Consider the following 16,773-nt stretch of genomic DNA (forward strand, 5'->3'; position numbering starts at 1 on the left):
ATAATTATGGAATGAGAGCCGTCCGGCCATTGCGAAGCCGCCCGGGTGACAGCTCCGTGCGCGGGCCGAAGGGTGGGCGTTGGCGAACGCGGGATGGCTGCGGCGGCCCTGTACCTGGAGCACTACCTGGACAGTGAGTGACTGCAGCGTCTGTGGAGAGGGCGCGGGGGCCCGCGGGTAGGGGGTAGGGAAGTTAGCCAATTACAGCTGCGTCACAGACTGGGTAGGGGGCCACGAGCGAGACTTCTCGCTGCGTCATTCTGACGCGTAGGGACAGGCGGCAACGCCGCGATCAAGCGGGCAGTTGAGACTGCAGGTATTCCCCGTGGCCACCAGTGGCCGCTGTTGGCCTGCTGCCCTTCGCGTCGCCTGCCCACGCGCCGACTGCCCTATAGTCCACACGCTCACTTACCACTTGAGGGGAGGGGGGCTCAGCTTTCCTCTAGACAGTCGAGGGGGTGGGGAGAGCTTTCGAAGGGGGAAAATGGCAACATTAGTATTTTCTCGCGTTCAGCCACATGGGTGTCTTGCGACAGTTGCATCGCACGGGTTCTTCCTAGAACTGACGTTCCCTGCCTGAGGAAAAGGAGCAAGGAAAGAACGGATTTTCATCCAATGTAGGATTAGAGAGTACAGACTGGAAAGCACTAGGCTCAAAGGTATTCAGCTAGCCAGAAAGCTCCTTCTTGAATACGAAGAGTAGAAGAGGTTCTTTGCAGGTATAACTCTTAAGTAGAGTTATACCCTTCTAAGCCCCTTGACTTCAGTGGAGTTAAAAGGGGTAACTCTGCATTGGGTGGCATTGCTAGCCAGGGCCGGCGCGCCCATTGAGGCCAGGTAGGCGGTGGCCTCAAGCGCAGGGTGCTGGAGGGAGTGCTGGAGGAGGCGCGGGCGGCAGGAGCGCACTCCACAGAGCTCCACAGAGCTATCCCTCCCGCCCTACGCTGCCGCTGCTGCCAGCACATGCCCCCGGCCGGGCGCAGCAGCCACGGGCAGGCATCTGCAGCGGCACAGGCAACCGAGCAGGAGAGCTGTCACAGCCGCCTGCCGCAGCGATTAGACCAGCGGCAGAGCGCGCTCTCCCGTGATGACGTCATACGTGATGACATCACGCAGGCTGGTGTGCGTGCATTTGCACGGGGGGGGTGCCTGGCCAGTGGCCGCGAGCACCAAAAACCCTTGTGCCGCCCCTGCTGCTAGCCCTCTGCACATGGTGGACGGGATATTCTTCTAGGCCGTCATCGGGAAGGTATATTCTTGTACTTTCACATGGCTGACCCAGACTCAGAGTGTCTTCTAATTTATGCAGAGAGCATTTTAGGAGGGGCACTGAGACTGTTGGTGGACCACCTGACCATTCAGACATTCTGAGCAGATCAGATTTCCTTCGGACTTAGCAATATCTGCTTCCAGTTATTTGGTGCCAACACTGAGTATGGTTATTAGCTGGCTTGGAAAACCATATGCAGTATGAGGAGCAAGCATCTGGCCATGGCTGACATGGCAGCAGGCAGGGCTTATGAATTTTTGTTAGCTATAGTTGGTTAGATATTTTGTATTGACTGCAGGTGCTCTGCTTTTGGATTTCAGGCATTGAAAACCTCCCCTGTGAGCTCCAGAGAAATTTCCAACTTATGCGTGAACTGGATCAGAGAACGGAAGGTGTGTTCAAACATTCTGGGGTACAAGTCTTATGTGTGAGGCTGTGCTTTGCTGGCATTAAAAGTTGCATGGAGGGCATGACTCAAATATCATGTCTTTTCAAAGTAAAAGTGAGAAGTAGCAAATAGCAGAGGTCCCTCAACTCCTGGTTCAGTTATTCCCTTGCAGCTTGAGGATGAGAGGGAATAAGTTGGTTTGAGTTGTCTTTGACAAAAGTTTGTCATGGCAACATGACTTAATTCTGACTCAGCTTTTGAGTCAGAGATGTTATTCAAATTGCTCTCTCATGTCTATCCTCTGGCGCTAAGAGGTGTCCTTCTGAGCATGTCCAGAGTACAGACTGGTACCACTAGGGCACATACTGGAATCTTTATGGCCAAGTGCCAGATTGCGGTGGTGGTGGTTGTTAATAAAGGCAAGTGGACAGGACTTAACTGAAACAAAGCAAGGAGAAATGAGATAAAAGCAATGACATGAGCGCGCGTGCACATATGCACTCCATTCTGCAGTATATCTTCATACCTAACAGAATCTACAAGCCATTAGAGATCTAGTTCATCCATACATCAATGATTTTGAACTCATCAGGGTTGTGAATTATGAATCTACTAGTGGTATGTTTGATGTGGACGCAGAGAGAGAAATCATACAACCTATCTTCAAGAAAAAGTGGATGAGATGCACTGGAACACCCGTGGAATAGATTGGGTTTTCCGAGGAAAAGGATCCTGAAAGAGAAAAAGAGGATAGTGGGCAGGAAGGAACCCTTAGTTAGAATCTGTGACTGCAGCATGGTGAAATAGTGCTCAGAAAGCATGTGCAGTACAGAAAGAGCCTAGAATAAGAATAAGAGTGATGCTGATGAACTCCCTCCCAAATCTGTTTTTGGGGTTCCTCGTATACTAAGGTTTCCAGTTGTCTGTGTAAATTAGAGTCATTAATGTGGATACTTCATATGTGTCTTAGTGTCAATTGGATGTTCTGAGTTAATTTGGGATTGGAAGTTGAGGTGCTCTTATATGCAAGGGGAAAATAGGAAGATTTGATGGATGAGCCATAAGAATTGCATGGAAACAGAAAGTCTGAACACCTAGGGCTCAAGGTTTGGAACTTCCCATTTCCTAGCACCTCAGGTGATAACACTATGGTGTGAACAGGGTGTGATATCCTGAGAAAGCTCTTAAGAGTATAAAGGTTACATTCTGGCATCTTTGCAAGACAAAATACATTTAAAAGAAATTAGAGTTATACAGTATGTACATATTGCTATCCTTTGTAATGTTACAGAATAGCACCTTCTTACTGAATTTGCTTTGCAAAAAGCAAGAATGGAAAATAAAGCAGAGAACTCTTCTTCTGTGTGTCTGTAGAAGGGTTAATTACTATTGTATATCTGCATACTGACAGAGCTTAGTGAACTTTTAACTTTTCTTTGCTCCCTGGAGCTTCCCCTTTATTTTAGGAAGTAGGCATGGAGACCTTTTAAGTTTAATCAAAAAAAGATTTAACTAAATCTACAAGACTACAAGATTAATCTTCACGTCCTGATGCTGGTAGAAAGTCTGTCCATGAGTGGAGGGAGGTCTTCAGTGAGATTTTCTTTCTGCATATGTGAGATGTATCTGGGGGTGTTGACTGCTTCCTCATTCTCTGCTGGCCAAAGGTGCTGAATTTCTCTATGGATTTGGGTCTTCTAATCCTAAACTTGCAAGTCACTGGGTTGAGGTGACAAAGAATGTCCAATCTCCCTACACCTTCACGACTGCATAGAGGACAGGCTGTCCCTGGAGGCATCAGCTTCTCTGTGGCATCTTTGTATTTAAAAATGGCTCCTGTGCAGTAATTTCTCCCTCCCTGGAGCCTGATTTATCTCTGTTGAATTGGCCTCTGTCTATCTTCTGAACATAATGAGGCACTTTGACAGAATTTGGGTTTGAGACCAAAAAGGGTCTCTTCTAATTCCTAGCTAGACATTTGTTGCAGCCTTCAGGAAATAATTTAGATTTGTGGGAATGGTTATTTAATCAGTTATTCATTTGTAGTTCAATCAAAATTTGCTCCATAGTATAAAAATAAAAAAGATTATCTCAGAGCCTCGTACTTGGTAGATATAATACTAATATAACCTTAGAACAGCATTTACATCGCTGCTCTTTCAAACTGTGCCAACAGAACTACTCACTGGATGATATTTAAAAATACCTCAGGAACAACTCATTTGTATATGCAGAAGTTCAGTGGAAGATCTTCCCCACTATGTTTTGGTTTGCCCTTTATACTTGGAGCCCAGAGTAAATTTCTGGCAAAGACATTAGAGAGTTTATATTCCTTTTCTGATTCTGACACACTAGAATTTATGCTGTCAGAAATGGATCCCATTGTTTCCAACAGGATGGCACTTTTTGCTTTAGCCACCAGAAAAATTACAGTAAATGTGGTTCTTAAGAAAGCAATCTGTTGAAATGAAATGTAATTTTTGTGTCTGGATGTGAATTTTTAGAGAGAGATGTAATTTTAGAAATCTTAAAATTTTAGAGCTGTAAATATGTTTTCAACTTGTAAAAGCCTGTGGCCACATACAATAAATTCATCTGTCTATTAGACATCATAGTACCATGCCTTTCCAAAACATAGCGATCAGTTATATTCATCATTACAAGATTAAAAGGTGCTAGCAAATACTAATTGTACTAGCAAATACTATTGTAAATTCATCACTAATTCAGGCCGCTCAAACAGGCGGTTAATTTTTAAAAAATCCCTAGACAAAAATGATGTGGCCAGTTATTGCTCAGTCTCTAATCTGCCCTTTCTGGGCAAAGTATTTGAGAGAGCAGTAGCTGACCAACTCCAGATTTTCTTGGAAAACGCTAGTGCTCTAGACCCTTTCCAATATGGATTCAGACCAGGGCATGGGACAGAGACCGCACTAGTAGCATTAGTAGATGATCTCTGGCTAAATATAGATAAAAGCCATGCCTCCTTATTGCGCCTCCTGGATCTGTCTGCAGCCTTTGATGCAGTAGACCATGTCATCCTGTTGAGGCATCTAGAGAAGTGGGCATCAAAGGATGTGCCTTGGACTAGTTTAAATAGTTTCTCATGGGATGGACTCATACAAATCAAATGAAAGAAAACAATTATTTTTTATTGTCCAGGAAAGATTTAAGTGGTGTAGAGTTTCGGGTTGGGCTGTCATCAGTATGCTGATGACACCCAACTTTATCTGTTGATGGATGGCCGGCCAGACTCCGCCCCAGATAATCTGTCCAGGGCTTTGGAGGCTGTGACTGGGTTGTTAAAACAAAGTTGGCTGAAGTTGAACCCTACGAAGAGGGAGATCCTGCATCTGGACCGCAGGCCGTCAGGAATGGGGATCTGGCTCCCAGCCCTTGGTGGGGCGCTTCTTGAGCCAGCACCAATGGTAAGGAGTCTGGGTGTAATTCTGGATACCTCCTTGTCAATGGAGGCCCAGGTTACAGCACTTGCTAGGTCTGCATTCTTTCACCTTTGTCAGGCCAGGCAGCTTGCCCCCTACCTGTTGGCCAGTGATCTAGTGACAGTGATCCGTGCAACGGTCACCTTCAGATTCGATTGCTCTATGCTGGGCTACCCTTGTGCCTTCTCTGGAAGTTACAGCTGGTCCAGAATGCGGTGGTGTGTGTCTTGACCAGAACTCTGTTGCAGTCACATATTACACCTGTTCTGTGCCAGCTGTGCTGGCTCCCAGTGGCATTCCAGGTCAGGTTCATAGTTTTGGTTTTTGAACTTTAAGGCCCTTAGTGAACTGGGACCGATATATCTGCAGGACTGTCTATATTCCCCAGAGGCTGCTCCAATCAGCAGATAAACAGCTACTGGTGATCCCTGGCCCCAGGGAGGTTCACCTTGCCTCAACTAGGGCCAGGGCTTTTTCAGCCCTGGCACCTACCTGGTGGAACTCTGTCTGTAGAGGCCTGGTCTCAGCAAGATCTTTTATCTTTCCACCAGGCCTATAAAACGAAGATGTTCTGCCAGGCTTAAAGGGACTGAGGCAGGTGTATCACCCAAACAGCCCTCCCAGTGGTGGGTTATGTGCCCTGACCTGAATTTATTAGAGTTTTCCACCCTGTCCCATGGATCATAAGGATGTTGATGTAGGGTGCAAAGTGGGCTGCCTTCATATGTTTTAGTGATATTTATATGATTGTTTTTAAATTTAACTATTTCTTTTATTGTTTACTGTTTTATTGTATTTATATTCATGTGTTGTGAATCCGCTCTGAACTCGCAGGGAGAGCGGACTACAAATAGTAATGGTGGTGTAGTGGTTAGGGCATTGGAGTAGGATCTGGAAAATTCAGGTTTGAATCTCCACTGTCATGAAGCTTGATGGATGATCTTTGGACCGTTTTATAGTCTCACCATTACCTACCTCACAAGGTTATTGTGAGGATGAAATGGAAGGGAGGGGTAATTATGTATGCCACCCTGTGCTTCCTGGAGGAATTGTGGGACAAAACTTTATAGACAGATAATTAAAATGTATAATTCAAATAACTGGGGGAGGGTGTCGTGAAATTGATTTACCACAATCCGTCCAAGTCAAAATTAGAATCAAAATTAGAGACTCAGAAGGGAAAAAATAGAATAGTCAACAAATAGCTTGACTAAATTGAATAATTTTTATTAGGCATTGCAAACTTAGAAGATATAGTACCGAGCAGATGGTTGCTAGTTGGAAGTTCCAGAATCATGGGGCCAAAATAGAAAAGTCCACCCACCTTGACTCAGAAAGTGGAGAAACACAGTTGGTCATCTGTAGATGCTCTTTATTTATGGTCAGGCTTACGTAGGAGCTCAGCCTCTCCCCGTATGTTCCCTGGAGGTGACTTTGATCAGTTAATAAGCAGTTGCTGATGGTCCCTGGCCCCGGGGAGGTCCGTCTGGCCTCTACCAGAGCCAGGGCCTTTTCTGTCCTGGCTCCGACCTGGTGGAACTCTCTGTCTGAGGAAACTAGGGCCTGGCGGGATTTGTTATCTTTCCGCAAGAACTGCAAGACGGAGACGTTCCACCAGGCATTTGGTGGGGGCTAGGCTGTCCTCGCTGACCATACCACTGAAGGCCATCCACCACCCGTGCAAGAGCTCATAAGTGTAGCGCTGGGCATGATGGAAGAGCCTAGCCCTGCGCCTAAAATGCTGTATTTCTCCACCAATTGAGAAATTTTATTGTATATGGAATAATGTTTTAATGTTTATTTATAATGTTTTTATTGTTTTTAAACTGCATGTTACAAATTGTATGCTGTTACACCACCATGAGCCCGTCTGACGGGGAGGGCAGTCTAGAAATGCAATAAAATAAATTAAATAAATGAATTCTTCATTAAAACTGTGCATAGGTTTCTTGTTTTCTTATGGAAGCATACACCTCTTCTGTGGCAAATCAACACTTGTAACTTTTATTCTGATGTGGACAGGATACAATTTGCACCATCTCTTTAATTTACTAAACAAGCAGTTTTTATATGGTTTGAAAATATATTTTCTTGTAGCATGTATACAAATGTAAATATACGGTTTAAAATCTGTTTCACGTTTCTTTCATGGATTCCTCAAGTGTGTTCTTTTGTAAAACATGCAACCTTATCCTAAATGAGTTTACTATTTTTTTTTTATTTCACATTTTTATTCCACCATCCCTGCGGGTGGGCTCAGGGCGGATAACAACATATTAAAATACAATAGAAATTCATCTACATTAAAACATCATTAAAACAGCAGACAAGCTGTGATAGATTTCAGTAGGATTTATTCCCAAGCCAGTGCGCTTAGAATTGCAGCCTCCCTTTCTTACTACACATACCATATATCCTTTTGCCCTTCAGACAAGAAAGCAGAAATTGACACTCTTGCAGCCCAGTACATTTCGACGGTGAGGAGTCTTACCGCAGAGCAACGGGTGGAAATCCTGCAGAAGATACAGAATGCTTATTCGAAATGTAAAGAATACAGTGACGACAAAGTGCAACTGGCGATGCAGACCTATGAGATGGTAAAATTAGACAGATGAAATACTGGTGCTGTGCAATGAATCAGCCAGCCTCTGTGCTTTTAACTTTTCTCATGTCTACCCTTGTGGCTTGTGTGACAAACAGGTCTCATTTCGGTTACCTAGTAACTATAGGCTGACAAGTAAATGGGCGTTCCATTATGAAGTCTTACATAATAAATTCTCTGTTTCCCTTCTGGTTTGGACTGGACTTGGGCTCTGTATATGGTTGTGATCTTTCCCTGTTTAATCTCTTACTGTCTATGGTCAACAGGGAAAAAACAAATGTTAAAAGCAGAATGTCAGATACTGCCAACAAATTGGATTTGCAGGCTGCACATTTATCAGAATTCTCTCTCATGCTACATTTTCTAAAACAAACACATTATGATTATTGTTGAGGATATTAGGTGACAGGCAGATAACCTCTCACTGATTTGAGGTTCCAGATGATGGAAATCCTGTTTCTAGAGGCTCCAGATGATGGAAATCCTGTTTCTAGAGGGCTGGTGCAATTAAGCTACCTATGAATTTGTGAATGTGGGACGGGTGTGGTGCAGTGCAATGTGTGCAGATCCAATTTATGAAGGCTGCAAATTGGGAGGAGCTTTCACAGGGCAATATGGTACAACCTGAAGCATAGTTATACCCTCCTAAGCCCATAGGCTTAGCAAAGTTACACACTTCTTAGAACTGCACTGATACGGGCCTTACTGGTTGAAGAGACCTCCTGCTTTTGAATAATAATATAATGTGTGCAGGGAAGGTCCATCCTCCCCACTCCCTCCGGTAGAAGCTATTTGTAACTGACAAACTTGCACTAGCCACAGGATCTCAGGAAAGTGTCTGTTAGCTGAAACCCCTCTCCTGCTGGCCTGTGGCTAGTATAGGCAAGTTGACTGGTATATAGGGGTGATTAATTCAGGGGGCAGTGTCTAGTGAGTGTAAATAATGTTTCAGATTCACTCAGCTGTGAATCTCATGGCTATCCGAAGACATTTTTGAGGATCTTATGCAGCTGGTGGTTTTTTTAACGCAGGTAGACAAGCACATTCGCCGCCTGGATGCTGACTTGGCACGATTTGAAGCTGATCTGAAGGATAAGCTAGAAGGCAGTGATTTTGAAATCCCTGGAATTCAAAATCTGAAAAGTGAGTCCATTATGACCAATATGGTCTCATATTACGGAAGCCCTTCTAGCCTGAAATATTTTTAGGATGCTTGTTTTCTCAGTTGGTGTCCTGCTTTTCTTTCCCAAAGGGATTTTTTTGCCTCCTGTTGTACTGAGAGGTTCTTCTATAGAAAGCATATTTGTGCCCAGAGCAGGGAGCAAAGAGAAAAAAAAGGTGGGGGTTGGACTGAAATAGGCCATAATTTTTTATTACTTTGACCTTCTATAACTTTGCTACCCTGTACACACAGCGTATATCAAGACAGTATGCTGGCCTTGCCCCTGCCTCCTGTTCATGACCAAGGCCATGCTCCTTCCTGTGTACATACCTTTCTTGCACATAGGCACAGTGTCTGCGTTCATATAAGCTGTATGCTCACAGGGGTAGGTATGCCCTGTGATCAGAAACATTAGAAAGCAGAAATCCCATCTAGGATGGAGCATACATACATTAAACTTGTATGTGCCTGGGTAGGTGGAGTAAGCTTGCTCCGTTGCAAGTGGGGGGTGGTGGCTAAACTTGCTCCCACTCCCCCCTCTGTGCTCATTGGTTCTGTCCACATATACATCGTGTGTAGGGGTAAAGTGGCATTAAGGATTGAGGGGAAGGGTACATTAGATGTGGCTTCCATTTTGCTGACTTTTATATAATAAAGTCTAGAAGCACACGTAAAATTACCATTAAGTGCCTCGTTTTGTTCATTAGTGGTGTTTCAAAATATCAGTAGTATAAAAACTACTGATATTTATTCTCTTACTTATCATACAGTTAACCAAAAATTGTTGTCTTTCAGAAGGACAAACTCAGAAAGATAAAAAAAGTTCCCGGGGTCGAGGCCGACGAACATCTGAGGAAGATGCTCCAGTAAAAAAGAAACCCAAACGAAGGTACAAATCAGTGGTTGGAATCTACAGGCAGTTTGCTGAAGAGCTGTCTCAGTGATTTCATGGGCACATGCATGAAAGTTTATGGGCTGCCCTTAAATCAGAGCCCAAACATATATTATCTACGGCAATGGAATATAAATAACTGTTAAACTTAACTAAAACACATTTTAAATACTAGCCAAGCCAATGACACTTTTGAGGCTTCTTCTAGGTGTGCAGCTTTAATTCTCATAGTAGTTGTCTTTTAATTGTGCTCCATGCCTTGCTTTTTCCTAGCCATAGCTGTCATATGTATTTGCCGTTGCTTTTACTTAAAGTGTTTATATTGAAACACAATGTTAGTATTGATATTTGCTTTGTTACCTGGGATAGTTTTTGCATTTCACTAACACTGATCCATTTCTCTTGCCCTGTCCTTCCTGAAAATCTCAATTTTATATCACTTCCTGATAAACAGAACACGTTCTTAAAGTCTAAGTCAGGAACCTTATGTTATTATTTTGTTTTTAAATGGCAGTTGAACAGAATTGTCTCCTTCTCATTCCCTCGGGTTTTTCTTGGTTTGTGTTAAACCTACCTTCATCTGAGTTTTGCCTTCCATAACAGCCAGATCACCCATTTCCCTGCTTCCAACTACACAGGAACTCATAAGGAATTCTAATTTAGTTCAGGAATGTATGGTTTGAAACTACCAAGAGTCACTGGGATATATTTATTTGTATTGCTTCCACTGTAGATCTGAATTAGCTGAAACCATCCTCACCGTTCATCCTTCAGATGTCCTGGACATGCCAGTGGATCCCAATGAGCCCACGTATTGCTTGTGCCACCAAGTATCCTATGGAGAAATGATTGGCTGTGACAACCCAGACGTAAGTTTTTAGATCTCAAAAATGTACCTTGGGCTTTGCATGCGGCCACATTCCACCCCCAGTCATACTCCACTCCCTCAGGAAAAAAATCTGCTTGTACTTAAGAGCCTATTCATACACTCTTCATTCCCTTTCAGTCACTTTTCTAAAGCAAATCACCGCTTCTGAGGGTGATTTGTCAGAGAGAAGGGCATGTTGATTTTTGTTTCATGTGGCTGCAGTGTACCATGTAGTTTTCCCCTTAAAGTAACAAGTACCAGCCACATTGCTCATGCGTCTGATAAGAAAGTTAATGCTGTCAAACTCAATGTGCAGTCTGACAAAATGGGATCCAGGTTCCTCAAAAGCTCATGGTACTTTATTTTTTTTTCAAGTTTCTATTTCGCTTTCCCCGCAAGTGGGCTCAGGGTGGATCAGAACCCATTAAAATACAATAAAATTGATTTCCATAAAACATTTAAAAACATCATTAAAATAAAACATATTTCTAGTTATGCAGTCAGCCTTACAAACTAAAACAGGATGGTGGACAGCCTTTGCAGGGAGGGTTAGATTTTATACACCCCTTGTTTCTGGCCAGCAGAGGCCCAGACCTCAGTCATGTGCTGGCGGAACAGCTCTGTTCTCCCAATAAACATGCTAGTCATTAAGATGTCCCAGGACTTCTGTTATTTAAGTTCAATATGAAAAAGTCATTATTTTTTTCTGTCTCCCCTACACCTAGTGTCCAATTGAATGGTTTCATTTTGCTTGTGTGGATCTTGCCACGAAACCCAAAGGGAAATGGTAGGCATTTTAAATTTCACTTTTTACTTTTCTGTTTTCTTTAAAGTTTTGGTGAAAATTCAGTACTGTAATCCTGGCATTTTGATTCACTTTTAATATCTTTAAAAGCTGTACAACCAAATCAACACAATACATTTTGGAAATGGAGAACAACTAATATGAAGATGTGTAGTAGGAAGTGTGGGGTCCCCCTGCTGCTAAAACACCCATAAGCTGTGAAAAAAGTTGATACCAGACCTGCTCCTTCCTTTCCTTTCCATATTATTGCTAGCTTACTACAGAAATGGCTGCGCTGGGCCATATAGACGAATTTGATGTAAGTTAACCAGCCTCTTGCAAATGCTTTGTAGAAAGATCATCTTACTATCATTGATTGAAGGGGCAGAACAAGAAAGAGCTAGTGGACAAGAAACAGCTTTTGGTTAGGTATTGTTATATTTCTTTCTCTACCCTGAAGGTTATTATTGATAAATAAAACAAGTTTAAGGAAACAGGGCGTTTATTATTGTTCCACTATGCAATAATTTACAAGGTACGACATGCATAAGGAAGGAGAAATGGAAGGTAGAGGGAGCTAAACATGACATTGTTTAATCATGTATCATTTAGTCTTTCCCAAATGTGAAACACTTTCAAGGCATTATATTCTATCCTGATCTAAATATTGTACCTTGCTGTTCTTAGGTATTGTCCTCGCTGTGTTCAGGAGAAGAAGAAGAAATAGAAATGATAGGAATGCACAGTCTGAAAGAGAAAGAAGTTTAATATATTCCTTATTGCAATACTTTTATTTTTACTGACCTATCTTCTTGTTTGATTTGGTATCTAACTGTTCAGTGGCCAGTTGTAGTTTTCCTTATGGAGCTGTCCTAATGAAGGAAAGAAGATCTGGAGAAAACCCATTGCCTTGATTCTCATCCCCCCCCCCCTGCAATTCTGGTTACACTTCCATAGCAATGTAACCAAGTACTTTGAGTAGCCCTTCACTGGAATTTTGGTACATACACTGAAGTCTGTGAAATTGGCTATGAAATTCCAAGTGAAGGAAATAAATACCATTTTTGTTGTTCTAGTCATCCTGCACAAAATGATGAAGGATTTTAAAACTAACTGAATCTTTCCAAAACCTTATAGCTGCTGACAAAGAGAGTAGATTGTTTTATTTTGTTGTTCTAGCATGCAGTTTTGCTCTGTTGGAGGAAAGCTGCATGGCAGTGGATGATTTTTTTTTACATTACATCCCCAGCCACAAAAATCTGAAAGAAGAGTAATCTGTATTGGTTAAATATTGTTCCATGAGTAAACTTCAGCAGGCTTATACTTGTTCTCGTTGTTTCTGATTTGTGCCTTTAGGCTTTATACTACTACCACTGAAACCATACATCATAAATAAGAAATGCTTAATAAAGGCAAGCTGTCTAAGAGATGAACCTGGTACAAGTATAATAGGATTTATTAATGAAACAATAATATAGGTTTATTTTTCATTGGTAAAATGTTTAGCTGTTAAAAATAAGTAATTGGAAGAATCAGCTTTAAGAAGACAACAGTTTTGAGAGAGATTCCTGCATAGCAGCAGAGCTATCTGGCATCACTTCTTTGTCTGTTGCGAAATTTTCATGCTATAAGTTTGCTGAGATGCTCTCCAGTATAAAACGTGCATCTTGGTATCTTAGTATCTTAGGTTGCATGCCGACAATAATTATTTCCAGATAGTTGTAAGTGGCACATTAGAACCATCCATCATTGCTCATGGTGTGTACTCTCAAACAGCTGTAATCTCTGGTCAAACAGGATGTGCAAGTTGCGGAAGTCTTTCAAAAACCCAGGGACAATAGCAAGGCAAAAGATATGAGTGTGGATAATGATGGATTTTGTCAATGCATCTTCAACTATTTTAAAACTTCTAAGCCTTTAGAAAGAGAATGTTCTGTGCTAATGGCCAGTTCTCCCTGTGCTTGGGTCACAAGCTGCACATTATTTCTACATGTGGCTACAACGGCCACAATATAGCAATCCTCTGGAAAGACACAGCTATGCTAGCTATTGCAAATAGAGTTGGTTTAGAATCCCCTTATACACCCATAACAGTGTTGTGACGTATGTTCCTTATGAACAATTGTACACATCAATTCCTGCAATGTTACAGTGAATCTCAGTTTCATTATGGAAAACAAGGGGAAGAATTAATTCTATATTCAACAACTCTAGTTTTAAAATAAGGAAAACTTGTTGAAAGAAGGTGAGTTGCATTTTGTTATGAAGGAATGAACAGTCTGTTCTTCACATTGCACTTCTTTTATATGCAGCTTTTCAGTAGATAATATAATTCGATTAAAGTTTGTTATTAATCACTTTAGGTTTTCTATGTCTGCATTTGTGTTTGTTCTCATGTTCAGATTTGCTTTGCTGCCATAAAATGTAAAGTTGGATTATACCCTTTGCTTCATAGTTTTCCATTTTCAGGGTAAATATTTACAGTAATATATTACAATTTGGAAATAGTTATCCTCTCAGTATCGTGCACAAGCGTGGAATAGAGCATTTACCCTCTCAGTCATGAGGAATTAAATAACAGAAAGATCATTTTCCTCTCCCATAAAGGAGATTTCCCACCTTACATTTTATGCTGAGTATGCTGTTAGTTTATGTAGCTATGTAAACTGAGGCCGTTAGTTTACGGCTGCTTAGTTGACATGAAAATAGGCATGCACAGATTTGTGATCCACTGTACTGCATAAATCTATTAGCCACATATGACTTGTAAGTTAGACACACACATAACAGGAGCTTTACTGAACATCTGGTGGGCCATCAGAAAAGGCTAGTGGGTTGTTTTTGGCTTGGCAGCCCTTAAAATTTTTAAGAGCTTCTTAAAATTTTAATCAATTGTAGGACTGCCTTTAAAAAAAAAAAGCCTTTGGCCTCACAAAAAGTAATTATTGAGTAATATCTCTGTCCTTTAACCTCCTAGGCAAGGTGGCATTAGTTTCTATTTTCGCAGCAGTGACTCTCAAGATCTATTTCTCTTTTTTCTAATTATGCTAAGTCTTAAGTAACAAAGGAATAGTGCTGTAGGTTGACATAACTTTCTATGTTCCCAAGATGTGTTAAGCAATTAATGCTGCTATGTAACTAGTAGAGCAAACTAGACTGTTACTTTACCATAAACTAAAAGTAATATCATGCATCAGATCCAAGGAAGTAAATCATTTTTCCTTTGAGAGGCTACAGAATAGTAGTGAAGGTTTTTCTTTTCTTTTTTTTAATCATTGCCCAGTTTGTAGGAAAAAATCATTTTGGAATAATACTATATAGCATTGGATTGAGCAATACAGATGCCAGAAGTAAATAGCACCACCTCTGAGCGAATTCGTCAAGTCAATCATGTTGTTCAGGGTTTTTAAGTTCATATTGGTTTATTCACAGTTCTGTTGATTCTGACATGGAGAGTATGTTCTCCTGAATTTTGAATGTATCTTGTTTAATAGCTTGTTAGGATTTTGAATAAAGGAAACAATTGAAGATAATATGTTAACTTGCATATTTTGTGAGTCAGCCTGACCCCCACTGTTAATATTTCTATACAGGTTATATTTCCTTGTCAAAGGAATTGAAATTGTTTCCTTTTAAGTGGAAGAGAATATTAGAAATTTTTTTATTACAAAATGTGAAAATGTATATCTGTATTTTTGATCATGTTATAGATATAATAAGTATATTGTTATAAATAAAGTATTTTTGGAAACAAACGTCTGATTTTCATTTTTTAACTTTCTGAGATTGACCATTCCCCTTTGTGCTTGGTGTTCTAATACTGCCAACTTGCTGCATTATCAGCTTACTTACTTCGGTGAACAGGAGAAAGGACGTATAGCATAGTGTAGCAGGCTATCTGGAAAGGCAGGTCACACCTTTGAGGCCAGCACCAAGGCTGAAGCAGGGTGGGACCAAGAGCCAGAGGCTGTAGCCAGGGTAGCCTCAGCAACAGGGCAGTGTTGGCAGCCTGCCACAGATAGGCTCAAAAGATGCGGAGGTGGTGAACAAGCCTAGATGGGGAGGCAATGGCTCTCTGGGCCTAGGCAGGACATGGCTGTGGAGAGCAGAGGCTGGCTAAGGAGCAGAGTACAGAGACGAGGGTGGCACTTAGCTCAAGGCACAAGTGTGGAGTTGAGGCATTTGGCCTGGGGAAGAGGACCCAGGAGCAGAAGAGGAAACTCCAGCCGGCCAGGAAGAAGGAGGCAGGCTGCAACATTGTGGTTTGACTACCCTGTTAGGGGAGGTGGGGAAGATAACCACACCTTCAGGTCTATACATCAATAAAAGTCTGTAAGAAAGGAATGACCGGGCTAGTTCTTTCAAGAGCCCACAAACCCCATGTATGAATTCCCTCTGTTCCCCACAACCCCATTAAAAGCCTTGGTGAATAAGATGGTTTTGTACTGCCTTCTGAAAATTTCTAACAGCAGTTTCCTGACCTAAGGGAGCCCGTTCCACAGAGTGGAGGTTACAAGGGAAACAAGGTGTTCTGGTTGATACCAGATGGGCCACCTTACACGGGGGACCAGCCAATAGGTGGCAGCCTCAAGACCATAGTTGGTACATGGGGACATATGAGAAGAGATGGTATTTTAGGTATATGGGTTGTGATGGATTTAATGGTTGTGACCAGCACACTGAATCAGACCCAGAACAAACTGTCAGCCAAAGTAGCTGTTTTAAGAAGGACAAGATATGTTCCCAATGGCTAACCAATGACAATAATCAGGCAGCCACATTCTGAACCAACTTCCAGCTTCCAGACTGCCTTCATGGGCAGTCCAATGTAAAGTATGTTAACAGTAATCCAACTGCAAGGTTACAAAAGCCTTTTCAGCCACTCCTAGGTAAATCTTGCTTTGGCATCTGCTTAGCCTGTGTGTAGAAAGCCAGCGTGGTGCATAGGTTAGTATTTCAGACTGGGATCTGGGAGACCCCAGGTTCAAATCCCTGCTCTGCCATAGAACTTGCTAGGTGACCTTGGGCTGCTCCCTCTCAGCCTAACCTACCTCACAGGATCATTATGAGGATAACAGAGGAGAGGCCCTTTTAAGAGGTGAAGAAGAAATAAACAGACCCTCTAAGCCAGGATCTCCCTAGTTCTGTACAGAGGGGAAATTGACAAAGCCTTCCAATCTCCTCTAAAACTCAACTTCCTGGCTAATATTGCGACTCCCTTCATGTGCTCCTCCTCGTGTAATTCTCTCTTGTAGCTTAGCTCTGAGCTGCAGTCCCTCAGCCATAGCCTATCCTTTCCATCTGAGATCCTTTTAAATGGGGATGCCAGGCATTTAAAAAAATTATTCAGATGTACTTTTCTTC

The 16,773-nt window shown here is 42.1% G+C and overlaps 1 protein-coding gene across 1 annotated transcript; it reads left to right on the plus strand.

Annotated features, from left to right (window-relative positions):
• Positions 1-60: 60 nt before the first annotated feature.
• Positions 61-15,107, plus strand: ING5 (inhibitor of growth family member 5). The gene is made up of 8 exons (XM_054984209.1): positions 61-133; positions 1,591-1,662; positions 7,532-7,698; positions 8,735-8,846; positions 9,661-9,754; positions 10,491-10,626; positions 11,351-11,412; positions 12,097-15,107. Exons 1-8 carry the CDS (start codon positions 94-96, stop codon positions 12,134-12,136), a joined length of 723 nt encoding a protein of 240 aa, XP_054840184.1. The 5' UTR covers positions 61-93; the 3' UTR covers positions 12,137-15,107.
• The last annotated feature ends 1,666 nt before the right edge of the window (positions 15,108-16,773 follow it).

Source organism: Eublepharis macularius, chromosome 6 (genome assembly GCF_028583425.1).
Source record: "Eublepharis macularius isolate TG4126 chromosome 6, MPM_Emac_v1.0, whole genome shotgun sequence".
In the NCBI taxonomy this organism is placed as follows: domain Eukaryota; kingdom Metazoa; phylum Chordata; class Lepidosauria; order Squamata; family Eublepharidae; genus Eublepharis; species Eublepharis macularius.

What these genes read in the sequence shown, in the direction of transcription:
- ING5 (XM_054984209.1), top strand. Translation starts at nt 94, where the DNA reads ATGGCTGCGGCGGCCCTGTACCTGGAGCACTACCTGGACA. An exon ending in ACTGGATCAGAGAACGGAAG is followed by an intron (nt 1,663 to 7,531) that starts GTGTGTTCAAAC and finishes TTTGCCCTTCAG; the next exon opens with ACAAGAAAGCAGAAATTGAC. An exon ending in TTGGCTGTGACAACCCAGAC is followed by an intron (nt 10,627 to 11,350) that starts GTAAGTTTTTAG and finishes CCCTACACCTAG; the next exon opens with TGTCCAATTGAATGGTTTCA.